This window comes from Anser cygnoides, chromosome 27 (assembly GCF_040182565.1).
Source record: "Anser cygnoides isolate HZ-2024a breed goose chromosome 27, Taihu_goose_T2T_genome, whole genome shotgun sequence".
NCBI classification, from domain to species: Eukaryota; Metazoa; Chordata; class Aves; order Anseriformes; family Anatidae; genus Anser; species Anser cygnoides.
Genome location: NC_089899.1, coordinates 910,220 through 937,063, shown reverse-complemented (window position 1 = coordinate 937,063; position 26,844 = coordinate 910,220). Strand labels below are relative to the sequence as shown.

General features: G+C 63.7%; 1 protein-coding gene across 1 annotated transcript in view; it reads right to left on the bottom strand.

The window, feature by feature from the left end:
- Positions 1-23,106, bottom strand: part of EFNA2 (ephrin A2) — a 42,687-nt gene extending 19,581 nt beyond the window's left edge. The window contains exon 1 of the mRNA XM_066983648.1: positions 22,494-23,106. Within this exon, the coding sequence (XP_066839749.1) occupies positions 22,494-22,618 (125 nt within the window). The 5' untranslated portion in view covers positions 22,619-23,106. The remainder of the gene's footprint in view (positions 1-22,493) is intronic.
- Positions 23,107-26,844: the final 3,738 nt, after the last annotated feature.

The following is a 26,844-nucleotide window of genomic DNA, read 5'->3' as shown; positions in this document are numbered from 1 at the left end:
GGCTCCAAAGGCACACGGGGAAGGGCACAACCGTGCCAGGCGTGCCGGGGAGAGGGCGCAGGCGTCGTCCCGCGCGAGCTCGCGGGGCGGGTGCCGCTGCGGCAGCAGATGTTTGCCGCGCCGGCGGAGAGCACTTCCAGCACCAGGCGCTCCGACCGCAGGCCCCGGGCGCTCAGCGCCGAGGAGCTGATAACTGGATGATAGGTCTGTGTTAATGGAGAAAATCCATTTAGGTTCACTCGATACTCTCCCCACAGGCTTTCATTACACCTCAGGGGTCCGCGGCGCACCGTGCCCCGATGCAGGCAGGCTGCAAGCCCCGCGCAGATCTCCGCCGTTTATCGGCCTCTGCAGAGGCTCTGGGGGAAGCTGTGGCGGTTTCGGCCCCGCGCTTGTGGCCGGAGGGGCCAAGAGCAGCGCTGTGCCAAACCCGTGCCAAACCCGTGCCAAACCCGTGCCACCCTGCACGAGCGCTGGAGCAGCGCGGAGCCGCCCGCCTGGGTGCCACGGGGCCAGATCCTGCCCCGCAGCGGGGCGCAGGGGAGGGCGGCGCGCTGGGGCCAGCCCCCGCCACGGAAACCGCTGCGGAGCCACGAAGAAAAGTAAAATAATTATCGGGAGCTCCCAGGCCGGGCTCCCCGCCTCGTGCGCTCTGTTTAAGGCTAGTTAATAGCTAGTGTTCTCTGGTTAGGCCTGAATGACATTTCCAGAGTTATAATAACTGAGCTATTACTTGCCGTATTGATGCATTCCCCCTGCCGGCAGCCTGCTCATCCCGCGCCGCGCGGAGCAGCCGCCGAAAGCTCCTTTAGTCAATAGCACTTCTATTTTTCATTACTCCCTGGAAATGTGGCTCTTGGAAGCTCATCCGTCATTCAATTACGCCCTGGTTCAGTCCTATCATACACGTGTCATAAAGTTCCTCAGATCTGAACTGCTGTTAATTTTCTGCGCCGTCCCGAGGGGATGCCTGGGACGTGCCTGGAAAGGAAGCAGCGCGCCGAGGGCATGCCGGGTACGGGGCGGCCGGGGCCGGGGGGGCTCTGCCCGCCTGCGAGCGAGGGGCGAGGGGCTGGGGAGCCGCCCCCTCCCCGCACGACCTTGGCAGCGCAGGCAATCTCTTCCTCCGGCTGGTTTATTCTTTTATCAGGTGTTGGTTTAACGGGGAGAGCTCCCCCCCCTTCCCCTTCCCCTTTAATCCTATCAGCATCTGTGTTCGGCACGTCCGTACACAGGATAATCACCTGCCTGGCAGATTTGTCACTTCACCAGATGTAATCGGGGAACTTTTTTTTTTTTTTTTTTCTTTAAACCCTCCTTATTTTCTGTTTCTTGGAAGCCGCAGCTCCCGGGCAGAGGCTGCTGCTGCGGGCGGTGCCTGCTCGGGGCCGTTCCGCTCCTCACCCACGGCCTCGTTCTGCTCGGCTTTGTTCTCCGGCTGCGTTTGGACCCGACGAACCGCAGCAGGTTGCAGGGCAGCTTGGGCAGATTTTGGGGCCAGTCTCCATCTTCCAGACCTCCGTGGCCCACGGGCACACATCTTGGGGCACAAACCCGCACGACAGACCTGGGAGCTGGGGAAGAGGCTGGGGACGCTGTGGACGTGGGTCCTGGGCAGAGCTCCCCGTGCCCATCACACGCAGGGAAACCAAGGCACCAGTGACGATGACCTCAAAAAACCCAAAGGGCCAGAAGGTGGCCTTGGTCCCGCTCCCCACTGCACAGACCCGGGGGTTCTCCTCCGCTTCCAGGTGCTCCTGACCCTGGAGCTGAGCCGCTCTGTCCCCGGGTCCCCGCCGCCTCCAAGGTGCAGCGCAGGGGGCAGCGACTGTGCCAAAACCCGGCTCCTCCGCACGCCCCCGAGCCATGAGGGGCATCCCCGCGGTTGTCATCCCCACGCCAGGACGAGCACTGGGCACATGCCGAGTGCTTGTGAACGCCTCACATCACCTGGCAGCCCCCAGGAAGCCCCCGGTGCCGCCGGCCTCGCCGCCTCCCATCCCACTGACCCAGATCCATCTGTCCGCCAAACCAAGCCCAAGGGGCATTACAAACGTTATCGACCTGTGGGGCTGACCCCAGCACCACGGGGCTCCCGCGACCGCCGCCAGCCCTTTTCCTCCTGGGGGATGTAAGGTGGGAGAAGCCCAGCTGCCAAACAGGGAAACTGAGGCACGGGGGACCCCGCGTGCACTTGGGGCGAGGGGCAGGCGCCCAGGAGCTCCCACTGCGGGGTGGGGACGAGCTGCTGGGATGTCCCCGTGCCTGCAGGACCACAGGGAGCAGGGAGCTGCCCCATCCCCTCGGGGTGACCCCCCCAGGCAGTGCCAGGATCCCCTTGGCTGCTGGGGGTCGGCACCCCCCCGGCCATCCCAGCCCCAGACCTCCGTCCCCTTCCATCTCACCAACGAGGCTCACGCTTCGCTCTGGGGCACGGCTAACGACTGGCCTAATTGATCCCTGACGAGGCTCAGCTCCTCGCCGGGAGATCGATGCTGGAAGCCGCTCAGGGCTCTGCGAAAAGCCATCCCTCACCCCCTCCCCGCCGGCCAGCACCGCCCCCGGCCGCACGGCAGCGCCCATCGATCAGGGGCAGGATCGATGCGATGGAAACCACGGGTGGGAGGAAGGCGGCCGGCCTGCCGAGGGGGGCCGCAGACCCCCGGCAGCCTTCGCTGTGCTCGGTGCAGCTCTGAAGCCCTGCGGAGGGGCTGGGCACAGGCTGGGACCCCCCATCCCCAGCAGGACAATGCCTGTGCCACCACCGCCCGCAGAGGCTGCGGCTCTGCCAGGCCGTGGCATGCACGCGATGCCCAAAACGCGCTGGGTCCCCCCAAAAACACGAGGTGTGAGCACTGTGCATGGCTGCAGCGAGACACGGCGCATCCCAACCCACCCCCAGGGGCACCCTGCAGCGTGCCCTGACCCACGGACACGGGGACAGACAGATGGGAGGGCAGGGATGGACGCGGGGCTTGGCTCACGCAGCGGTGGCGGGACACACGGATGGCTTTGCAAACACGCAGCTCCCCGGATGGGTTTTACCTGTCCCCCCCCAAATCACTGGGGGGCCACGGGAACGCCCCACATCCAGGTGACGGTGGCAGCAGCACCGAGGGGTGCTCCCCCCCGGCACCTTTGCCACGCGAGGCTGGAGGGTGCCCGACCCCCCCCGGCGGGGTCAGGGCGAGCCCCCGCGCGGTGGGGGGGCCGGCAGCGGGGTCGCGGGGCCGCAGCAGCGCTCTGATCTCCGCCCGGCGCCCCCCCGCACGCTTTCTTCCTTCCCCTCGTGTCTCCCTGGCCAAATTTGACCTAATTTGCCGTGAGCCGCCGGGGTCTCCACTTCACAGGGCACCAAGCCCCCCGCCCCTCCCCGCTCCTTTCACTTGGGTTTAAGCCTTTTCGCTTTGTCCATTCACTCAAAGCCTAATCAGATTAAAGCCTTTCCAAAGGTGCCCCCCTCCCTCCCTCCCTCTTTCTCACTCTCTCGCCCCGTTTCTTCCCCCGCCGCGGGTTTCGGCACCGACCTGCCCGGGGACCTTCCCTCCCCGTCCCCTGCCCGGTGGCACTGGGGCAGCGCACCGCGCACCCTCCGGGGAACCCCTTCCCTTCCTCTGAGATGCTTCACGTTTTGAGTCGGGCTCACCCAAAACAGAAGGAATTTGGTAAAAAGGCTGCGTTTCTCCCCTCCTTCCCACCCAGGGGGGGGTTTGCAGCAGGCAGCAGCACTCGCTTGCACTTGACCATGCTTGGCGGAGCCACGGCAGTGACGGATAGTGCCGAGACCCCGACCTTGGCACAGCCCCGAGATGCCCTGAGGACGGCCAGGACCCCGCACACAAACCCTGGCCCCAGGGGGACGCTGAGCCCTGGTCCCCACGCTCCCCACGGCACCAGCAGCATCCCTCAGCGTGGGCAGCTCTGGAAAGGAGGCGACTCCCACCAGAAACTTTCCGGCCTTGCCCCACGTGCTCCGGCCCTCCCCGAGCCCCAAAATCACCAAATGCCCCCGCCAAACCTGAAAAATTGATTTCAATTCATTTTGGCCCAGCTCTGCACACAAATGCATTCGACACGGGCACTCTCCCCCGGCCAGGATTGTATGCAAAGGCAGTTAGGGGTCAATGAATAATTCATACTCCGCTGTCTTTCAGAATTATACTGTGGAAAAATAAATCTGAGACTATATAAAAAAAAAAAAAAAGGAGAGAGAGAGCGAGAAAAAGAAAAAAGAGGCCGGGGGCTGGGGATGCGGGGAGGCCGAGCTCGCCCCCTTCGCCCAAACTCCGGCGTGGGGATGAAAGCGCCCCGCGGCCACGGCTCCTCTTCCATTGAGCAGCTCGACATTCAGGTCCGCGCGGAAACCACCTTAAATCCTTCCTGTGCTTTGTTCTGCTCGCCTTTTCACCGGGGTCTTAAGGAACCGGGGAGAGGGACGCGGCGAGGGCGGGGGGGGGGGGGTGAGCAGGGACTTCAGGGGGGTCCCTTTGAAGAAGCCCACTCATCCGTTCGGCTGCTCGAGTTCAAGGGGGCGGCGTGCTGGGGCGAGCGGAGGGGCTGGGGGGCAGCGGGGCCGTGTCCGCGGCCAGCCGGGCGCCCGGCCCCGAGCCCACCTCCCTGGGGACCCCGGCGGCACCGCGCTCAGCCGCGGCCACCCCACGTCCCGCTGAGAACGGGGAGAAGAGGGAGGCTCTGCCCCGTCCCATCGGCGCCCTGTGGGGTCGGGGTGGGCAGGGGGTGCACGCACCCTGCCGCCCACCCACCCACGTCCCAAACCGCCCGCGTCCCCCCTCCACGGCCCCGCGTCGGCCGCGGCTCCCCCCGGCACGCGGGGGCCACGTGCTTGTGGCACGATCTGCTAACAGGGAGGAAAGGAAGCGGGAGTCACTTTAATTTGGCTATTTAAAAATAAAGAAATAACACAGGCTTTGAAAGCCTGGAGGGGTCCCAGCGGAGAGACCTCCATCTCCCCCTTCAAAGGCCGCCTCTGCTTTCTTCCACCCGTTAGCAGCACACAAAGGTGCACGAGCACTTTCGTCTCTGCGGAAAGACCTTTTTAATTGGTTCCAGGCAGAAGGTTAAAATCTCTCCCCTTCCCCGCACGCTTTTCTAAGAGGGGGAGAAAAAAATAAAATAATAATTAAAAAAAAAAAAAAAAGGCGGGGGGGTAAAGAAGAAGGGAACGGGGCTTACAAAAGGCAGCTCTGCCCTGGGAGGGGGACCCGGGCTGGGCTGCACCCGGGGCCAGTGCGCCCTGCGCAGGGCCCAGGGCAGCGGAGGGGACGGAAGGGACACGGGACGGGGCGATGCTCGCAGGGGAAGGGAGGTGCTGGCACGGGGACGTGGCGCTGGCTGCTCCCGCAGCGAGGCGGAGCGCTGGGGCTCCTGCAGGCATCGCCACCAAGCGGGTGGGGACGCGCTTCCCACGCTCGGGGTCCCCTCGGGGAGCGGGGATCGGGTACCCGGGTGCTTCGTTGCTCCCGGGGCCTCTGGGGGTATTTCTGGCAGCAGCCAGGGACCAGCCTCGTGCTGCAGGGCACGCGCAGCCCCATCCCCGCAGAGGGGTCCCCATGACGACGTCCCCGTCCCCGCACCCAGCACCCGAACCCTCGCCGGTCTCCGTCGCCATCCCCACCCCAGCAGCGCCGCCGCCGTCCTCCCGGCACTTGGATTTCCTTTCACGGAAGGGGGAGCTGAGAAAACGCATCAATTATTGAGCCGGGGCGCCGCGAGCCCGACGCGTCCCCCTTGCTAATGCCGCTCAGGTAGACCCGCGCGGAGCTGCAGTCAGACACCTCCTAACACGATTAGCTGCAGGGCTCTTCCAGCGCGCTTCAAGGTCAATTTTTCTGAGGCTGACAAAAGGCACGGGCGGGTGGAGGCTGCCCCCCGCCACGGCCCGGGACGGCACGGCCAGCCCCGGCCACGGGGAGCACGGGTGCGGGACTGGGACGCACGGGTCCCGCCGCAGCGAGGCGATGCCCGAGGCTCCGGCGCTGCCCTGCCCGGCTCCTCGGCTGCGCACGGAGCAGCAATTGGATCCATATGTTCCCCAAAAAGCGGAAACCGCTTCCCCCCTCCAGCCCTCCCGGCCCGGAAACTGCTCGGCCCCTTCCAGCGCCCCGGAGCGGCTGGGACGGAGCCAGGAGCGTGGGTGAGCCCCGTGCCGGTGCGCAGGGGACTTACACGGTACAGGGGGATTTACCCCATGTGCAGGGATTTACCTGGTGTGCGGGGATTTACCCCGTGTGCCGGGCTGGCTCCTGGGCCCAAGAGCTTGGGACTTGCAGCACTTTGGGTCTAAATGGAAATGGGGGCAGGCAGCCAGGGCTCCGCCTGGTTTACGGGATAAAAGCCCCTCGCCAGCTCCAGGTGAGGCAGTTCCCTGCCCCACAGCCTCGCTCCCCACGCTAGAGGTTTTGAGGTTTATTTTATGCATCTGCTAAGCAGAGCTAAGGGCTGGGCTCCATCATTCCCGGCACGCCTCGCTCAGAGCTCCCGCTGAAGGCAAACGGCCCGACTAAGAGCACCCAGCTGGCCCCTTCGCCCCAAATCCCAACCCTCAGCCTGTCCGGGTCCTCCCCATCCTCCCCAAGCCCAACCTCATCCATCCTGCCCTGGGAAGAGCCGGAGCCAACATAGCCTTGGCCACCCAAAAGCGCTGGTTCCTGGTGCCTGCAGCACGAGCATCCTCTGCCAGGTGGCAGAAGCGGCTCAGGGCTTCCAGCAGCTCCATGGGGCACGAAGACGGCACCCCAAAATCCCGAGAGGCCCCCGACCCCGCACAACACGCGCTCTGTTTTGGGGAGGGTGCCCCAGGGAAGCGCGGCCCCACATGGGGCAGGAGCACGGTTCTGCTCCCCCCAGCCGCCGGGCGCACACAGCAGGGATGGCCCCAGGAAAACCTCGGAAACCCGCTCGGAGAGGCAGAACCCGAATTCACGCACCCTCACGTTATTTAAAGCCCATCTCGGCTTCCGAGTCCTGCAATGATGCGAGAATCTCAATTACCATTAAAAGAATGCATTTCTGCTCCTTGCGTTACGGAGGAAAGCTTGAAAACAAACCCCTGGGGATTAAACAACTCGGGAAAGAAGAAAAATTAAAAATTCATGTAATTTATATTATTTAAAACTGGCAGTTGGCAAACCAGGCTCCCGACTGGGGGAGTCCGGTGCCGTCCATACCTTGAGGAAGGCAGGGGACGAACGGGGCCAGCACCCACAGTCCCAGCCCTGCAGCCCCGGTGCCACCGCTCCGCCACCCCGCGCCGCTCTGACGGCGGGACCCGGGTTTGGATGGGGTTTGAACACCTCCGAGCTCGTGGGACGCAGCGCGCTGCGCAAGGACGGCGTGGTATTTTTATTGTTGTGTTAGTTCCCGCTTAATTGCTGGGATGTTATTACCTGCACAGAGCGCGGTACGGGCGGCGGGGACGCCGCTCTCAGTCCGTCCTGCCCGCAGCGCCGGGTGTGAGAGCAGCACCGTGTGGCTCCGAGCAGGATTTGGTGCTCAGCAGGGACAGGAGAGCATCGCCCGGTGCTGGGGCATCCCGCTTGTCCCCCCCCCAAGCCCTGTAGCTCCTTCTCCTCCTGCTCGCTCCGCTGCATGGAGCTGCGCGCCCAGCCAGTGCCAGCGCTGATGCGGGAGCCGGGAGCACGGTGTTGCCGCACCGAGACCTCCAAGGGACGGCGCAGGGACGCCCAACACCCCCCGAGCCCCGGAGCCGAGCTAACCCTGAGCTTCCCAACATCCAAACCAGCTCTGCTCTCTCAGCACGGTCCCCAGGCTCCGGGGAAGCCCCGACCTCTGCCCTCGCTGGCCCGCAGCCATCCAAAACACCGCGGGGCCGGCAAGCACGACGCGCGCCACGGGCGTCCGCAAGGAGCTGGGGGTCGCTGGGCTCTGCCGGGGCGTCCCCGCTGCCTCGCCATGCCGGGGTGACCTGCGCCGTGTTCCTCCTGCGGCGACGGGGCTGGCAAAGGAAAACCCAGAAACACAAACCCTGCACGAGCCCGTCGGAGGGCCGAGGCGCTGAGCCGAGGCGGGGAAGCAGCGGTGCCTTCGGCACCAGTTCATTGCTCTCCCCATGCCACGCTGGGCGCAGCCCAGCCATCGCCCCGAGCCTTCCCCGGGTCCTGTTGGTGGCCACAGAGCCACCGGCCCCACTGCGAGCCCTGCGCTCCCAGCGCTGGGGCAGGAGGGAGGCAGGAGAGCGGCGCGGAGCAGCCCCGCCGCTGAGAAATCACCTCGGAGGAAACCAAAGTCGCCAGTCAGCGATCTGAGTAATGGCAAGCGGGAATTAAGATACCAGAAAATACCCCGGCGTGCCTGCCAGCAGCTTCGCAGGCAGGTGTGTTTGCTACAACTTGTTTTCACGGGGAAAGCCGCGTTCGTGTCTGTGCAGCGCTGACAACTTGCTCAGCGCTCCGGCGCGCGCCGCTCCCACACCGGGACGCGTCCGGACCCCGCCGGCCCCGCTCCCAGCCCCGAGGGACGCGGCTGGAGCCCGGGGCATGGGACGTGCCCGGCGCGGATCCCATACACGCCAGAGGTGGGGAGCGGAGCTGCGAGCAGGTCGAGCACGCCGGGGCCGAGGGATGCGCGAGGTGCCCGAGCAGGCTGGGCAGGGACGGGCAGCAGCGCAGGGAGGTGGCAGAAGCAGAAATCGCGGCATCGTGACCGCTCCCAGCGGGGGAAAGGTGAGAAGAGAAGGACGGGGAGCAGGGCTGTGCCCCCAGTTGTAGGCACTAGCTCTCCTCCTGCCACCAGTAGCCCCCCAGTTCAGCACTGGGGAGGTGCCGGCAGCTCCCGCGGCGGCGGGCGACGTCCCGGCGTTATAGGGTCAGGCGGAGAGGCGGCATCGCCGAGATATTTCGGTGGCGTTTTACCATAGGAAAAATTAGAGTCACAATATTAATTAATCCTCAAAGCACTTTACGAACATTAACTAATTAAGCCTCCCAACCCCTCTGCGAGGTGGGAAAGGTATCGCTGTCCTCGTTTTACAGCTGCAGAAGATGAAGCGCGCCGAGGTGACGTGACTCGCCCAAGGTCACCGCGAGATGGGCAAAGGTGGGGACGGGACCCCGAGATCTCCCCGCGCCCCCTGCTCCTGCCCGCAAGATCAGGATGGGACCCAGCCGTCCCCAGGGGTTCCCCCCTCCAAATTTCTGTGTCTGGAAAGGGAAAAAAAACGAAGCAGGCGGTGGAAGAAGCCACATTAAGGACAAAGGAGGTGCCCTGGGACAGCAGGAGCTGTGCGTTGTGGGGTGCCGATGAGGCCGCCCCCCGAGACTGGGACCATCTCCAGCCGAGATGGGGACCCGAGGCTCGGCACAGGAGCCACCAGCTCACGGGCACGGGGTGCCGGCAGGGACAGCCCGACGCCGGGCCGCCGAGCATGCTGAACCCACCCCGCTGCCGGCACGGGCACAGCACCTCGCCCCAACAGCGCTGGGCTGTGCCTAAAAGCACCCGGGGGACAGCACCCCGAGGGGACTCATCCTGGGGGACACGGGGACAAACGCAGCCTTCCAAAACCCTGCAAAGCAGCAGCCCGGCTCGCGGCCCCGTCCCTCGCCCCAAGAGCTGGCGTGCGCCGCGCCACCCCGAGCGTGCCCCACGGGGGGGCCCTGGTCCCCACCCAGGGCAAACACTGAGTCACGGGCAGGACCTGCGCCCCACAGCCGCCCGCACCCACGGAGGCCGGCGGAGCCGCCGGTCCCGGCACGCAGCCCCTGGGGAGCCGGTGGATGTGGGGCTGCACGGGGAGGGGGCAGAGAGAAAACGGAAAACGCCGAGGGGGTTTTACCGAAAGCAAAACCGACCCCGCGCGGTTTAAAAGCGATTAGAGGCCCGGCTGGGTTATCAACCGGTGTCTCAATCACGCAGCATCGATCCAGATAATAGCAGGCAATTGTTCAGATACAATATCATAAAGTCTCCTTAACTACAGCCATAAAGCTTCCCCCGCCTGCAGCACTCCCGGGCGCTCCCCGCGCCGTGCCGGGGCCGGCCCAGCCTCGTCCCACCGAGCCCCGCGGGCACGTGCTCGGCCCTGCCGCGGCCCCTCGGATGCTCGGCGCACGGAGCTGCCCCCTTCACGCCTCCGCTCCACGCATCCCTCCCCTTGGCCAGCGCCACCAAGCCGGTCCCCTCGTCCCCATCCCACCTCTGGTCACCGCTGAGCGGCACGGATGTCTGCGTGCCCCACCGCCCCCACGGTGCCTGCATGGGGTCCCAGCTGCGCCCAGCTCCTCACCTGCTTGGTGGGGTCCCCATTGGGGTAGGAACCCCCCGATTTGGGGCTCGGGCACCCCCTCGCCTCCCCGTACATCGCAGCCCGTCCCGCTGCAGGAGCAGGAGGGGATGCCGAGCTCCCACGGCCCCCCCCCTCGCCACCCCTCCTGGCGAGCGGCAGCGCTGGGTTAGGGCAGTTCAAAGCCGGCTGCCGAGATTCACCGTTTCAAGTTTTAATCCGTCGGATTTACGGTAGTTAGGAGAAAACGCGTGGTGACAGCCCCGGCCCCGCTCCGAGCGCCGTGCCCCTTCGCCCCGCCGCAGCCGTGGGACGCCGAGAACCGGGGCTGCCGAGCTCCTCCGTGCCCTGCGAGGCACGGGGGGGGCTCCTGCAAGGGGCTCCCCCCTCCAAACGCCAGGCACAAGGGTGGCCCCGCACCCTGGCTCCCAGCTGCCCATCACCGGCTCCGCTTTTCAGCCGGAGGTCGGCAGGATTTCGGTCCCCGGTAAGCTCCGGGGACACCTTCGGCAGTCCCTGGCCGTGTCGAGGAACACCGCTTCCGCGCCCGCCGCTTAATGAGCACAAAATATTTCCATGTTGCAATTACTTGGTTCATTTGTGCTGCTGCGGGCAGCGCTTGCTCTGGGAAAATCCCCCTGGAGCTGCTGCAGAGCCCGTGGGGGAGGGGGGTGTCCCCCAGCCAGGTCCCCCACGGCTGATCCACCCCACGGCAGGTCCCGGCCCCGCCACGCGCACCCCACGGCGCCGCCGCTGCCCCATTGCCACCGGTCCCGGGGCCATCAGCACGTTCCCCGGGCTGGATTCCCACGTCCCCAGCACGACACCGACACCGCTGCGGCAGGAACACGAGCCCTTCCGGGGATTTGCACCACAGGACGTGGCGAAGCTCCCGAGCACCAGGCTCCTCGAGCACCCTCACGCCCAGATACGGGCAGAAGACGCCTTTTGGGCTGGGGGGGACTTAGACAGCCCCCCCACACACACCCGGTTTCGCTCTGCTGATTCACACCAGCGGCGGGGGGAAATGGTTTGGGAGCTGACCTGGCGCCACGCCAGAGCATCGGCATCGCGACGGCATCCAGCAGGAAAATCCCCAGCGGGAGGGTGGAGGCGCGCAGGACCTCGCTCCGGCCCTGCCCAGCTCCCCCCAGGTCCGATCCCCATCCCTGTCCCCCCCCCACCCCCGGGCAGGTACTGGGGGAGGATTTACAGCCAGGAGACCTCTCCCTTAGCCAGCACCGCCGCTGCAGTGCCATCATTATAAAAACATTAAAACAGGTCGGTCACCAGCAACAGAGTTCATCTCGCTGCAGCTACACCTGGGCCCATAAATCCTCCCTTTACAAGCCAGCCCGGGTGGGATGATTTATAAGGTGAAACGAATATTAAAATGTTTAAGGGAAAAAAAAAAAAACCAACAACCCAGCTGGCCTCCCCTCCGCATCCCACTGGAGCCAGGATTCGGTAACGGGATGCAGGGGTCCCGGGGACCCTTCCCGGCTCGGGGCTCGCCCTGCCAGGGCTGCGCACCCGCGCCGAAGCCGAGCCCTGGAGCTGACGAACGCGCCTGTCCTTGCCTCTGAGCCCCCAGCAGGGATGTGCGGGCACCCCCGGCTGCGCCCAGCACCATGGGGGGCTGCTCCCCGTCCTCGTGTCTGGCACGGCCCCGTCCCAGAAGCCGGGGTGTGGAGCAGGAGGATGCACGGCACGGCACGGCGCGGTACGGTGCCTGCACCGCCACGTCCCTCTCCGCCTCTCCGTGCACTCCGCAGATATTAATTGCTTAATTTAGCCTCTGGCAACGATCCTCACCTTAACGGCGGAGAAACTGAGGCTGGGAGGGGAGAGGCGACCCGTCTCTGCGTAGCGAGCTGGAAACAGGCTCCAGCGCTCCAACTCCCAGCTCATTGTCTTAATCGTGTGAGTACCCCTCCGCCTCATCCAAACGCCTTTCATTTCGAAAGACAACGTTCTGATTTATCGTTATTAATCAGCTCTGAAATATTTGCTGGAGTCCAGGTTTCTGCTGACGTCTGCCCACGGGGGCTCGGCCACCTCCGCCCGCTGCCGCCCAGCGCCGGCGTGGCCACAGGGCCTGGCGCTGGAGAGCGCCGCTAACGAGCCCCGGCGGAAAACGAGCGGACGCGGGGCTGCCCCGTGCCCAGCCCAAGCGGGACCCCGGGTGCTCGGGGACTTGAGCGCCCCGAGGAACCAGCGCAGGTGGGGAGAGCTGGGTGAAGGTGAGGGGAATTCTGCAAACGCGACAAAAGGAGACGGGGGTTTTAGGAGCGGGGCGCACGCCGCGTTGCGTGTGCTGTGCCACGCTCTCACGGCAGAGGATGACCCCCGTGCCCTGCTCCCAAGGCTCATTTCAGCCTTACATTTGCGCCTCATACAGCAGGGGTAAGGGGGCCGCATGGGTGGCACGGGGGGCCCCGATATCTTGTGGCACCCAAGCTCTGCGCATCTGCCTGGATCCAACCAAACCAAGCCCCCCAAGCCAATGCCACAAAGACGCCGCCGGGCAGGGGCTCCCAGCTCCCAGCTCCGGGTGGTAGAAACTGCCCCGGGTAAAGGATTTGGGAGCCCAAATCGGGCTGGAGCGGGGCCTGGGTAAAGGAAGAGCAGAGGTTGGGCACCGCCAGCGGCCAAAGCACCCCACGCCTCCCTGCTCCGGGGCGGGTGAGAGCCCCCAAACCAAAACCAGGGACCCTGGGAGCCGGGGGGGTCACCAAACGGGGAGAAGGGAGCGCAGCGGCACGGGCTCGGCGCCTCTTGCTGTGTTTCTTAGAGGAAGGAAAATGGTGGAAGCGCGCAGGGAAGAGGAGCTGGGATGGAAACCAAAGGAGAAAGCTGCGGGGTACGAGGGGTACGGGGAGAGGCGTTTCCAGCCCCCCCGTCAGGTTCACATCCAGACAGCAAACCCCAGGAGGGAAACCCCAGCGAGAGCAGCCCTGCAACACCCGGGGGTCCCTGCGCAGCACCGCAGCCACCCTGGGGGGAGCAGAGACCGCCGAGCCAGCACCCGGCCCCCCCCCCGGGAGAAGAACGGGTCTGAGATTTGTAGAAATCACCTTCCCGGAGGGCTCCGGCACGGGCGGCTCCGGTGTGGTGTCCAGCAAATCGCCTTGATAAAAATAAAACAGAATTCGGAGGAGAAATGCGAGAGGAAATATCGGTTAGCGAAAGGACCGGGGAACGTTTGCGCGATGGGGAACGGGGGAATTGAAACTAGGAGGCCCTGCCATAGGGAGGGCGGGTATTCTTTGTGCGAAGGGCAGAGGCGGCGGATAAAGGGTTCTTTGAATTTTAGAGCAAGGGAAAAATAACTTTTTTTTTTTTTTTTTTAAGCAAATATCCAGGTATCCTTTTAACGAACAACTTCCATTTTCACGGAGAGCCGAAATGAGAGCAGCGCATCCCGGCGCTGAACGCTCCGCACCACGCGCAGCCACGACGGCCGCCCTGCGCCAACGGGGGGACAGACGGACGGGCTACAGGGACAGACGGACGTGCAGTGGGACAGGGCACAAACCGCAGCAGCTCGTGCCCCAAAACCATTTCCCTCCCAGCCCCTCGCTGCAACGGGTGGGCGCCCGCAGCCCCCCCGGCCCCCAGGGCTCTGCCCTGGGTTTTTCCACTCCATTTCCTCCCCGCGGCCGCGGGAGATGAATCCCTCTGCCGAGGCAGGCGGCCGGAACGGCAAATCCAGCGGTGCCAAGTTTAATAAGAAACCCTGATCTAGAAAGCAGATAATAATTGGGATTATCGAGCTGCTGGGAAGCAGCTTCCCCGGCACCGGGCGGCCCCTGGCAGCCGGGGGGGACGCTCCCGACCGCAGTGACACCCCTGGGGCCACCGCCGGAGCGGGGAGTGGAGGGGCAGCGTTCGCTGATTTATTCAAAAAAAAAAAAAAAAAAGAAAAAAAAAGAAAAAAAAGAAGAAAAATCAAAACCCCACCCTTTCTGGATGCAGCAGGCAGCCGGCACATGCAGCACGAGGGACTGGGTGCCCCCACGTCACCCAGCTCCCCCCGCCTCCCGAAGCGCGGCCGGCACCGTCCCCGTCCCCGCTCCCCCCAGCGCCGAGCTCAGCCGCCGAAATAATCCCGTTGCGGTGGGATTTGGCGCGGGCCGCCGGGTTCAGGAGCTTTTTTTCCTCAGTGGAAACGGGATTGGTAAAAGGAAGAATTGGGATTTTTTTCGAGTTCTCTGCAGGGTCAGGCTTGGCTGATTTTATTTTACTGCAAATATAAATAGGGCTTTTTAAATAAATAAAAAAAAAAATCAAGGCAGCCTAAATAAAAACCCACTAGAAAACACAGCAAGAAATCCTTCTGGAGGACAGGGAGAAATATCTGTAGCGGGGCTGAGTGCTCAGAAATATTTGTATTTGCTGTCTAAACACTTTATCTGTTTCCTAGCACATGGGAGAGTTTTGCTCTCCGTGTAATGCTAAAGAAAAAATAAACCGATACAAATAATTTCTCCTCTTCCACAGGAAAAAAAAAAAAGAAAATCCAGCAAAACTTGGTTTGAGACGTATCAGGGGAAACGGCAAGTATTTCCACTGAAATTGGGCTGAGCAACGTGCTAACAAAATAGACGGAGGAGACGGCTGAGATGCGGCGGGAGGACGACCAGACCCGGCGGTCTAACGGGGCTTTTTTAGCCCCTTCGCCATTCGCTCGCCTCCTGCCAGCCCCACGGCACGGAGGATCTGAAATAAAGTTCAATTCCTGCGGGGATGTCAGGGTTGCGTGGGGATGAAGCCTAAAGAAGAGCACGTTCCCGTATTCCAGTAGGAAGTATTGAGCGAGGGGCTTAAAGCCGACGGGCCCCGGGGACGCGGTGGGCATGCCGGCGGTGCGCGCCGGGATTCCTGCGGAGGCGCGGGGCTCGCCGCTGCGTTTGGGCGGAGGAGCGGCTCCAAGGGGTCCAAGCGCGAGCCCCGCAGCCCCTCGTGCACGCGCCTCTGCACCAACGTGCACGTGGGGGCTACGGGAAGAGAGGGAGAGCCCCACGAACACAAAGCGAGGCCGGGGGGGGAACCAAGAGAGGCAGGACAACGGCGACGGCGCCCATGGCCACGTCCCGCGGCCGTGCTCGCTGCCTCCTGCTCTCACGGCGGGGCTTGGAAAGCGGGCACGGGAGGAGGAACAAAATTCAAAGGGTAGGAAGAAAACACACAAAAATAGCCTCAATCTCCGTTTCTCTTAGCACCCCTTGTCCCTCCATTAATGACCTGGAGGAAAACATCAAACGGATCCGAGCAGGGCTCGGAAGCGAGACCTCGGCTCTCGCCGGCTCCAGCGCTGGTTGGCTTCGCTGGAGGCAGTGGCAGCCACGCTCTGGGGCATTTAAATCGCTCCTGGGATCGATGTGGCCACATCACCAGTGGTTTGCTGTGCCACACCGAGCCCCAAAGGGGTCCAGCACCTCCGTGCGTCCCCCATTAGGTGGCCGCAGGTGGTGGCAGGATCAGGACATTGCTGCCACGGAGCAGCAGCAGCCGGGTGCTTCTCATGGGCGCAAGGGTCCGGGCAGTCGTCCCCCATCTTCGTTATTATTCTAGCGAGTGCCTTTTCCTCCTTTTGTTCCGTCTCCCCCCGTTGTGGTGGCTTTGACCGCCCCGTCCCCCTCTGAAGTTCGGGATCCTCCCACCCACGCCCGCTCCCGGCGCGGGGCGGCACAAAGCCCGGCTTCAATCGGCGCGGGGCGGAGGCGGGCGCCCCCCGGTTCCTCTGCAGACCCTTTTTTCCCCCATTTTGCCTGCAGTGCCTTTGCCAGTCGGCGCACGGAGCAGCCGCGTGAGCCACCACGGCCCCGCACGACTCCGGAGCAGGGCCAGGATCTGGCAAACACGAACCAAGGGCGCTGGGTACGAGCAGCGCGCGGCCTCTGCCCCGCACAAACCCTTGGCCTTGAGGTCAGGTCCCACCAAGGGACGGGACCATGCAGGAGGAGCCGGTTTAGCCGAAGCAGAGCAGAATTTGCCCCACCAAGGGCACACACGATGCGTAATCTTGGAGGAACTGCGTTTTTAGTGACCATGGCCAAAGGGAAAGATGCGCCCTACATATCTTTGTGTGGGTTCTGGTATCGCAAGGCTGCTCGCTCGTCTTTCCACCTGCAATCCCTAAATCCGGGGCTCGGCATGGGACCCTCTGCAAAGCCATCCCCTTTGGTGCCCGCAGACCTGAGCCAGCAGCAATCCCCAGCCCCAATATCCCGCTGCTGCATCCCCACACTCCGCAGAGCTGGACCCCATGGCAGCCCCACGCGGTGGGGAGCAGCCAGGCCCCCAGCCCCACACCTTCTCCCAGGCCCCCCAGCCCCACACCTTCTCCCAGGCCCCCCAGCCCCACACCTTCTCCCAGGCCCCCCAGCCCCACACCTTCTCCCAGGCGCCTTGGCGGGCGGCGTGCCTGAAAAGCAGCCCACCGCACGCCCTCCGCTCCTCTTGGCTTTTGAGTAAGGAGCCTCATTAAGAGGTAATTAGCTCTCGAACAATGGGAAGCTATTTAGCAGCCCAGCCACAGCAGCATCAACAACCAAAGGGGGAGAGAAGGGAGGAGAAATAAATAACCAACGGCGATGCGACCGCCCAGGAGCCAGCGGGACCGCGGGACGCAGCACCCTGCCCGGCCCCGTTGGCACCAGCCCCGTCCTCGGCATTTTCCTTGCAGGTTCCTGCTGGGGACAACCCAGCCCCAGCACATTGCAGGGGTTGGATGAGCCCAAATCACCCCACGGCACGCATCCAGCCCAGGAACGTGGTGGGGACCCCAATCCCAGGAGGGTGGTGGCAGAAAAGGGTTTTCTGGGCTGCTCGCTGCTGGGAAAGGTGCAGGCCAAAAGCAGGCACACCTTGACCCAACAACAAAACACAAGCCCTGATTTTGGAGTCACCGTTTCAGAGATGCCTCCTCAATGATTTTGGCCATGGCAGAGCATCCGCCTGCCTACACCAGCACTTTTTGGGTGCCGGACAGCGGCGCAGTCGTCCCCCGCATGGAGGTGACCCCGTGGCCAGGTTTATCCAGCACAGGGCTGGGCTTGGCCCCGTAATCACGCTCTGAGCGCATGGAAATGGCAGAACTGGGAGCACGTCGGTCTCAGATGGGCCATGGAGGAGGAAAAAAAAAATTACCTCCTCTTCGGGGCTGCAGGTTACAACGCCGTCGTCTGATGGCCTCCCCTACACCCCATTAAACCCAACGAGGCAGGGCAAAAATCTCTGCCCCGACAGGGAAAAACGCCCGGGATAAAAAAAGGAAGCCTCTAAAACCGTGATTAATATCTAGCACAAAAGAACCAAAATTTCCACCACCAGAAATGAGGAGCTATTTAAGGAACAATTGCAGCAATTTTGCAGACAACCCGGCAGATGAACCTTGTCAAATTTATGCACGTATTGACACGGATAGCCCCAGCCACCGCCACGTGGGTCGGCCGCGCACACGGGCGTACGCAGCGAGACGGACAGACAGCTGGGCGAGATGCTACCTGGCGCTGGGATCCGTGTTCCGACAGACGTAAAAACCCCAACTATTTATAGCCCTCAGCCTGCAGGTAGCGCAGCGGGAGCGTGCCACGTGCAGATGGCTACGGGCGCACTGCTGCCCACGCAGGGGGACGCCGGGTGGGCGACCGTGGGTGTTTGTGCACGGGGATTATTTGTGTGCGTGCACAAAATACACGCACCCGCGAGCACTTTTAAAGCTCCACGGCGGCATCCGAGGGCGTCTCTCTCCCCCTCGCCCTCCGCAGGGCTCCCTGCCCGTCCTTTGTGCCCCTGGGACCAGCACGAGGTCGGGTGGCGCGGGGCCGACCTGCGGCTGCCGGCCCCAGCCTCGCATTAGGATGCGGCGCGTGGCCGGCATCTGGACACCAAACGGGCGACCAGTAGGGAATGTAATTGCAGTCCCCAGGAAGGGACAGGGAGAGACGGAGACAGGCGGGGAGAGAAAATCTTGTCACAGGCGCTGGACCTGGTTGTATCTGCTCTCTATTAACCGCGCCGCTACAGCCCTTGGCTGGTGAAGAATAGCTAACACGGCTTAACGGTCTGGAAAAAGAGGGGTGGGAAGGGCTGCGAATGATCGCGGCACAAAGGGAAAACGATACAAATGAAAACTCAAAAAGAACTAATTGCGCAGGATGGCCGAGCTGGCCGAGCAGCGGCAGCTCCCACCCCAAGCTCCCCTCACCACCCCCGGGAGCTGCCCCGGCCCCGCTGGGATAGGGGACCCCGAGCGCCGGGGCTCAGGCCAAGAGCCAGGAGCTGGGAGCTCCGTGGTGGTGTCGGTGCAAACCCAGCTCACGGGCTCCGGGGAGCACCACGGGATGGCCCCAAAGGTTTGTGCCCAACCCGGGCAGCCCCGGACAGGAACAGAGCCTTGGAAAGGAGCCCAGGGCACGGCGGGCACCCAGCCCTCCCCGATGCAGATACACGAGCGTGGTGCCGAGCACCGAACCCTCCTGCTGTAGCATCCAATTCCCCCTGGAAAAACCACCGTGGGTTTTCCTCGAACGAGGAGCCGGCTGCCATCACCATCACTGCAGCCCCACGCGCCGGGCGAGTTTGCTCAGGCTGGGGCTGGGAAATCGCCACTGAGCACAGGCGGGCATGGCCCCGGCACGGCCCCGACAGCCACGCACCGGGCTCCAGGACAATGCAGCGGCCGGCCGGCACGCCACGGGCTCTGCCCGCGTGCCACCAGCTGCCTTCGGAGGCGGAAAGATGGGAAGAAGCACACACAAAAGCTCCGTCGCCCCGACTCCCCCCGCGCCACAGCTCGGGCCCCTCGCCCGCTCCCGCAGGATGCACAAAGGGAGCCCCCAAAAGTCTCCTCGTGTCCCCCCCCCCAGCGAATGTCCCCGCTCAAAAACGTTTGCCTGGTGTCCCCAGCCCCGGCCTGGGGAGCGCAGAGCAGCGGAACAGAAACCCCAGCTGTGCTCACAACACCAAGAAAAAAAAAAAAAAAAAAGAAATAGAAAATAAGCTTTCCAAGGCACAGAAATGACTTCACAGTTAAATATAGGCCATGGGTAAAATCTAGACCATTTACAGCATTTGTATCTGTACTGTAAATAGAGAGAGAAAAATACCTAACACTTTGCACATTTCTCTCTCTACAGACACAGAAATACGCGGCTGCATATGGGGGAATTGCGTTTGGCTGCAGGAAAACCATCATTCCGGAATTACTATAACCTGCCCATTACGGAGCTGCAGGTGGAGCGGGGAACGAGAACAAATCCCAAATTCTAAGTCTTTCCTTTTCTAAGTCTTCCCTTCGCGTCCGGGAGGTTTCCAACCACGGCCCCACGGCCAGAATTCTGGACGGGTCCCGGAGCCGTCGTGGCACGGTGGCGATCCTTCCCAAAACCTTTTGTACCCCTCGGTGCTGAGATTTCCTCAAGCCCCGATTTTTCCCGGTACGGCTCGGTGCAAGGCGACCAAGAGGCACACCACGATGTCCATCACGGCACGGGGCTCGCTGCGGTGCTGGGGGTCCCGCACCAGCGCTGGCAGCGGCCGGAGACCCCGACGCAGCCGCGGTGCCGCCATCCGACAGCGGTGCTGTGCCGGGATCCCCGCCTCGACGACCCCTCTGCTCCCCCCAGCCCCGTGCCAGCAAAACCACCCCGGGGACGGCACCGGCTGGGGTTGTGGCGAGCCCTGGCCACAGCCCCATGGGGGGTGAAGAGGTGTTGGTGCATCGGTCCGCACGCGCCCCGCCAAACCCCCCCGTTACATGCAGGTACTGAGGCTCCGTGGTGCATAACGACACGCTCTCCCTCCTTCGGCTACGTCCCGGACAGCCAAAGCCATGCAACCTTTCCCAAACGTGTGTTTGCAAAATCATTTAAAAAAAAAAAAGATCTCTAAATCCGTAACGAGCAGCTAAATATCCCCACAGAAGAGGCAAATTGCAGCATCTCGATGTAACACTTATTTTTAATTTAGGCCCAATTACGAAATATAGAATTATTCTAATCTGGGCAAATTGTATTGACCACGAGATTTATTACCATCTTTTATAGAATATAGATTGCAATATAAAACAGAAGAAAAACATTTATTGCCAGATCAGGTATGCAGGTTCAAACAAGCAGAGAGCATTTCCTTCTCTCTATTTTTTTTTGGTCTTTACATCCCTTCCGATTTCCCTCTTATTAAACAAGACGGTGGGGAAAAAAAAAAATAAGAAGGAAACCAAGAGACCAGAAAAGGCACACGCGGATTATTCCTCGTTTTTAAGAATGAAACGGTCTTCTAGCAACTCCGGAGACAAACCGAACCACTGCTAGGCTCCAAAAGAAAAATAAGCAGGAAACTCAGCGGCAATTCCTGCAACGCCTAACGATCGCCCTGGATTCCCGAGCCCCCAACACGCACGCGGGGAGCCCCGCAGCTGCCCGCAACGCGGGCGCTGCCATGCTGGGAAATGTGGGTCACGGCGCAGACCCGGGCGCTGCCTGCTGAAACCCACGAGCCATTGTCTGCTCCCTCCTTGCATCGATTCCTACTTCCTTCGCCCTATTTTTTTTTTTTTCCATCCCCCCTTCAAAACATTTCCTCCACCGGCAGCAGAACCGGCAGCCGTAGCTCACCACCGCCGCCCGGTCCGGGGGAGCGCGTCCCCGCGGTGCCCAGCCCGGTGCTGCGGGACGGTGCCGAGGCACGGGGCAGGAGGCAGCGGGGTGACCGCTGGCGAGCAGCTCGGCGCCCGTTTTGGTTTTTGGCACTGCCGTAGGAACCCACGGGCACGGGCCCCGACCTCGGGGCGATGCCCGCCCCATCTCCAGCGAGGGCGATGCCCAAGCGCGATGGGTGGCAGCGGGCGCAACGACCCCGTCCCATCCCAGCAGGGCCCTCGCACGTTGGGCGTTTTGGAGAACAAAAGGAAAGAACCCAAACTGCGACGCCGCGGAGGAGCAGCCACTGTAACCAAAAACTTTGCAATGGGAATGAAAAAAAAAAAAAAGAAGAAAAAAAAAAAGAAAAAACCCTCCCTCTTACAACCCCCCACAAAAATGCGAGGGAGATAATAAAATCCATATGCAACGCGGCCGGCCCGCGGAGAAGGCCCCGCCGCGCACAAAGGCGCCCGCCGGGCGTCCCGGCTGTCGGGGTGCGGGCAGAGGCGCGAGGCCACGGCGTCACGGGCGGCTGAGCCCCGCCGGGGGCACGCAAAGCCGGGGCCGAGATGCTGCTGGAGGAAAGGGGGGGGGGGTCCCCAACGCCCCCGTCCCACCCGTGCCGTGCAGATGGGGCCGTGCGGTGAGCCCTGCGCCACCCGTCCCGACACCTCCTGCGGCACCGAAACACCGCCGGGAACTTGGATGGAGAGCTGGGGTCGTGCCGGAGGAGCCCGATCTCCCCTCCGATGCTCCGAGAGGGGAAAATCCTCCCGGCCTCGCCGGCAGCACGGTGCCGCCCGTTGGGACGGGACGGGCGAGGAGACGCCTGCTTCGCCCCATTGGCGCCCATCTGGGGCACCCAAGGGGGCTGGCTGCCACCCGTCGGGGACACGAGCGAGGTGACCCTGCACTCGCAGCAATGCCTGGGGGGGGGTTCTGGGGCCCTGCTTAACTTTTATTAATTGGGGGAAGAACGGGCGGCTTTGGTGGCAGTGATTTATTTTTGCTTTTACGGGAGCCTGCCCGAATCGGCCCCTTCGAAGCCCGGCTCGGACCCGTGTGGAGCAAGGGGTGGGGGCCCGGTGGTCCCGGCCGCCCGGGCAGGGCTCCCCGAGGGCTCTGGGGCGATTTTGGGGTTCTCGGAATTACAGACAAAGAAACGCAGCACAAACCAAACTCTCCGAAAACAGGAAAAACCCAACGCTGGCGAAAATAAGGGAAGCGCCCCCAGTAATGCAAAGGGAAAAAGGGGAACCGAGCCGCCGGGAGCAGCCCGGCCGCCTCCGCCCTCCCTCCGCGGGCTGGGGGCTGCGGCTCCCCGGTCCCGGCGGGGTTCCCCCGGTGTCCCCCCCCCCACCCCGGTACCCCCCCCCCGGCCGCCCCCGCCGCTTTGTTGCGCTCGGCGGCTGCGGGCAAACTTCGGGAGGGTCCCGGGCGGGCACCGGGAGCTCGGCGGGCACGGGGAGGGGGGGGGGCAAGCCACAAAACACCGTTTTTCCTAAAACCCCTTTATTTTTTTAAAACAAAACCCGCGAGCCCCGGGGGGGGGGGGGGGGGGGGCGGCCCCGCTGTCTCACCTGGGGTTGCTGCGGTTCCAGTACACGGCGTAGCGGTCCGACACCACCTTCCCGGGGTCGTCGGTCCACACGCAGACGCCGACGAGGGCGGCGAGCAGCGCGGCCGCCTCCCAGCGCGGCGGCATCGTCCCGGCGGGCGGCGGGCGCGGCTCCGGCCGGTCACGGGGGGGCGGCGGCGGCGGCGGCGGAGGCGGCGGAGCCCAGGGGCCGGCCGGGGGCTGCGGGCGGGCGGCGGGGGGCGGCGGGCGGGCGGGCGGCCCTCACCATCGCCCGCGGCCCCGGGCGCCGTCAGCGGGGCAAGTCGGGGGCGGCCGCGGCGCGGCGGGGCCGGGGCGGCGGCATCCCGCGGTGCTCCCCCCTCTCCCCCCGCCTCGACCCCAAACCCCCCCCCCCACCACCACCACCGGGGGGGGGCACCGGGACGGTGCCGCGGGGCCCCGGGAGATGCCGCCGCCGCTGCTGCCGCCGCTGCCGCCGCCGCCGACACCCCCCCCGGTGCCCGGCCCGAACTTCGGGTCCCCGGGGCGGCCCCGCACCTGTGGAGCGGCGGCGGGGATGGGGAGGGACCGGGGGGAGGAAGAGGAGGAGGAGGAGGAAAGGGAGGGAAGGGGGGGAAGAAAGGGGAGGGGGGGGGGGGGGGCGCGGGGGGGCCCGGCGCTGCCCACGGGGGGCTCCTCCGCCGCCGCCGCCCGGGAGCCCCGGCGAGACAAAGGCCGGGCCGGGCGGGCCGCTGCTCCCCGAGCGCCTTCAGTGCCGCCGCGCCATGCTGCGCCGCCGCCCCGCCCCGCCCGCGGCCACGCCCCCACCGGCAGGCACGCCCCGGGGCCACGCCCCCTACCGGAGGCCACGCCCCCTACCGGGAGCCTCGCCCCGGCCCCGCCCCGCCCCGCGCCGCCGCCGCTCCCCCTCCCCCCCCACCCCCCACCCCCTCCCACCATTGTCGCCACCGGCGGCTGCGGCCCCGTGCCGGGGGGGGTGCGAGGGGGGGGCGCGGAGGGGGCTTTGCAAAGGGGAGGTTGGGGGGTGCATTGCACGGGGGGGTGCATTGCAAAGGGGGGGTGCATTGCACGTGGGAGGGGTGCATTGCACATGGGGGTGCACTGCACGTGGGGGTGCATTGCACGTGGAGGGTGCACTGCAAAGGGGGGGGTGCATTGCAAAGGGGGGGTGCATTGCACGTGGGGGTGCATTGCAAAGGGGGGGGTGCATTGCAATTTGGGGGTGCATTGCACGTGGGGGTGCATTGCAAAGGGGGGGTGCATTGCAATTTGGGGGTGCATTGCACGTGGGGGTGCATTGCAAAGGGGGGGTGCATTGCAATTTGGGGGTGCATTGCACATGGGGGCGCATTGCAATTTGGGGGTGCGTTGGGGAGGGTGCATTGCAATTTGGGGGTGCATTGCACATGGGGGTGCATTGCACATAGGGGGTGCATTGCAAAGGAGGGTGCATTGCAATTTGGGGGTGCATTGCAAATTGGGGGGGGGTGCATTGCACATAGGGGGTGCATTGCAAAGGAGGGCGCATTGCAATTTGGGGGTGCATTGCAAATTGGGGTGCATTGCACATAGGGGGTGCATTGCAAAGGAGGGTGCATTGCAATTTGGGGGTGCATTGCACATTGGGGTGCATTGCAAAGGGGGGGTGCATTGCAATTTGGGGGTGCATTGCACATTTGGGGGTGCATTGCAAAGGAGGGCGCATTGCAATTTGGGGGTGCGTTGCAAAGGAGGGTGCATTGCAATTTGGGGGTGCATTGCACATGGGGGTGCATTGCACATTGGGGGTGCATTGCACATAGGGGGTGCATTGCAAAGGAGGGCGCATTGCAATTTGGGGGTGCATTGCAAATTGGGGTGCATTGCACATAGGGGGTGCATTGCAAAGGAGGGCGCATTGCAATTTGGGGGTGCATTGCAAATTGGGGTGCATTGCACATAGGGGGTGCATTGCAAAGGAGGGTGCATTGCAATTTGGGGGTGCATTGCACATGGGGGTGCATTACACATGGAGGCGCATTGCACGTGGAGGTGCATTGCAAAGGGGGGGTGCATTGCAATTTGGGGGGCTCGGGGATGCATTGCAAAGGGGGCTCCTGGGGGGGGCTAACACCAACGGGACCAGCGTCAGGGCACATCCGCGCATCCCATCCCGCTGCCTGCCCAGCCTCGTGCTTCGGCGTCCTGCAGCCCCCCCGTCACCTCCCACTGCCCCCTGCACGCGGCACCTTTGGGGTTTGGGGTCTGTGGGCTCCGAAGGAGGGGAAGGGGTCCGCTGTCAGCCACACCAATGAAGCACGGCCCGCCGTCGTTATTTAGCAAACCTCTTTGGAAAAAACTCAATGGGCTGCGGAGTGTTGCGCCCCCCCCCCCCCCCCCCCCAAAAAAAAAAAAGTAAACCAGACCAAGGCAGGATTGTTTGGGACGACGCTGGCGGCGCGTCCTCCCGCGCGGGAACTGCTCATCCTCCGCCACCAAGGTTGTCCTCGCCCCGGCTGCGCCCATCAGGACATTTCTCCATCAAGCCCCGACAACCAATCTTTCTCCCTGTCAGCGCGAAGCTATCATAAAGCTGTCCGCTTGTCTATCAGCTTTATTTGTTTTCATTTATCAAGCCAAGCCACTAAAAGCCTCTCCGGGGCGCTGGCAGCCCAGCCGCGGCCCCTCCCCACGCGTGGCTGCGGGGGGAGCATGAGCGGACCCCAGCCCAGCAGCACAGACCCCCAGAGGGGCATCCCAAAGGGACCTGGAGTGATTTTGGGGTCTGGAGCTCCCGACACTGGACCACGCGGACTCCGGCACCGTGGCGCTGAGATGGGCTCTGACACCCCCGGGCTCCGAGGTCTGGTGAGGGGAGGGTGATTCTTCTTCTCCTCCCCAGAAACACAGGGCAAGGCGCAGGGCCAGGTTCCCACCGCGCTCCCAGGCTCCTGGTTTTGCCTTTTTCGGCCTCGTTTAGGCTGCTCGGGCACCTGTAGCTTTGAATGCTGGCGGCGGCAGCGCTGGGGACATCGTTCCAGCACCAGACCGGGCCAGAGAGCACGAGCTGAGTGCCCAGCACCGTGGCCAAGCCGGTGCAAGCTCCAAGGGCTGGGGTTTGGTTTTGGCTTCCAGCCGGCCCGAAGGAGGGCAGGGGGCACGGGGTGGTGGCAAACCTCACCGCGGGGTCTCACGTAGCTTCTGCAGGGCATCAGGCACGCAGGCTTTTCAAAGAAAAGGTCACTAGAATATTTTAACACAATTACAAAGTCTTTTTTCTTTTTTTTTTTTTTTTTTTACAAAGCCTCATTCTTGGAAATCGCTAAGCAGATTTGGCTGAAATCTCAAGAAAAGAATAACCTCGACTGAAAAACTCAGCCCGAGCCGTAAAGCTGTGAGCAGCTCAAACGCCGAGCGCTCGATAACAGGCTCTGCTCCAGCCTAAAGCATCTCGGGCACGGCTCGCGGGGAGCGGCCGTGCCTTTTATGAGGCAGAGCTGCAGAAAGCAGAGGAGCTTCCCGGCACGGGCGGCGTTATCCAGGGCTCGGCACGGGGCTCGGTTTTCCTGCCCCGGGGGCTCCTGGACCAAGAAACGTTCCCGGCACCGGCTCCGGAGAGCACCCATGGGTGCGTGGCATGGCCGGGGCCGGCACCCGGGGTCCAGAGCCCGGGGTGAGGCCCCAGCGGAGGCTGCAAGAGGACGTCTGAGGGGCTTCGGATCGGGCCCTTGTGGAGGGAAATACCTTGAAGTCATAATTACCAAATTAATCAGGCTCCGCCGTATCCCTCGAGACTAATCAATCCCGTAGTTATTTTGTGGACGGAGAAATGGAAACAACACAAAGCCCCTGGCGCTGCCTTCAGCGGCCGCTGTTGATTTTTGGCCTCGGTTTGGGGTGCGGCGGACACCCAGGCGCTCGCCGTCGACACCTCCGAGGCCGGTCTGAAACACACGGGGTGCAAAGAGCGCGGCCCAGAGCCACGGGGAGCAGCCCCGGTGGGCTGGGGGCAGCCCTGGGCCGTCCCCCCCTTCCCCCGGTGCTGCACGGGGCTTTTCTCTGCCCCCCCAGGAGGCGCACGGCGAGCTGCCGGCTCACACTCGGGCAAGAAACCCAGCTCAGCCCAGCTCAGCCCAGCTCAGCCCAGTTTTCCCAGTACAGCCGAGCACAGCGGCTCCTGCCAGAGCCGCGGGAAGTCAGGGATCAAATTCGCTGGGAAATGGCCGGTAAGGGGAGAAGCGCGGCGAGCGGCCCCGTTAATCCTGGCTCCCCGGCGTAGGCGCGTGCTGGCTCCGCGGCGAGGTCCCGGTTTGGTTCCTACACGCCCCTGCCAGGCGCGGAGCCCGGCGCCAGCTCCGCGTGTAATGACTTTT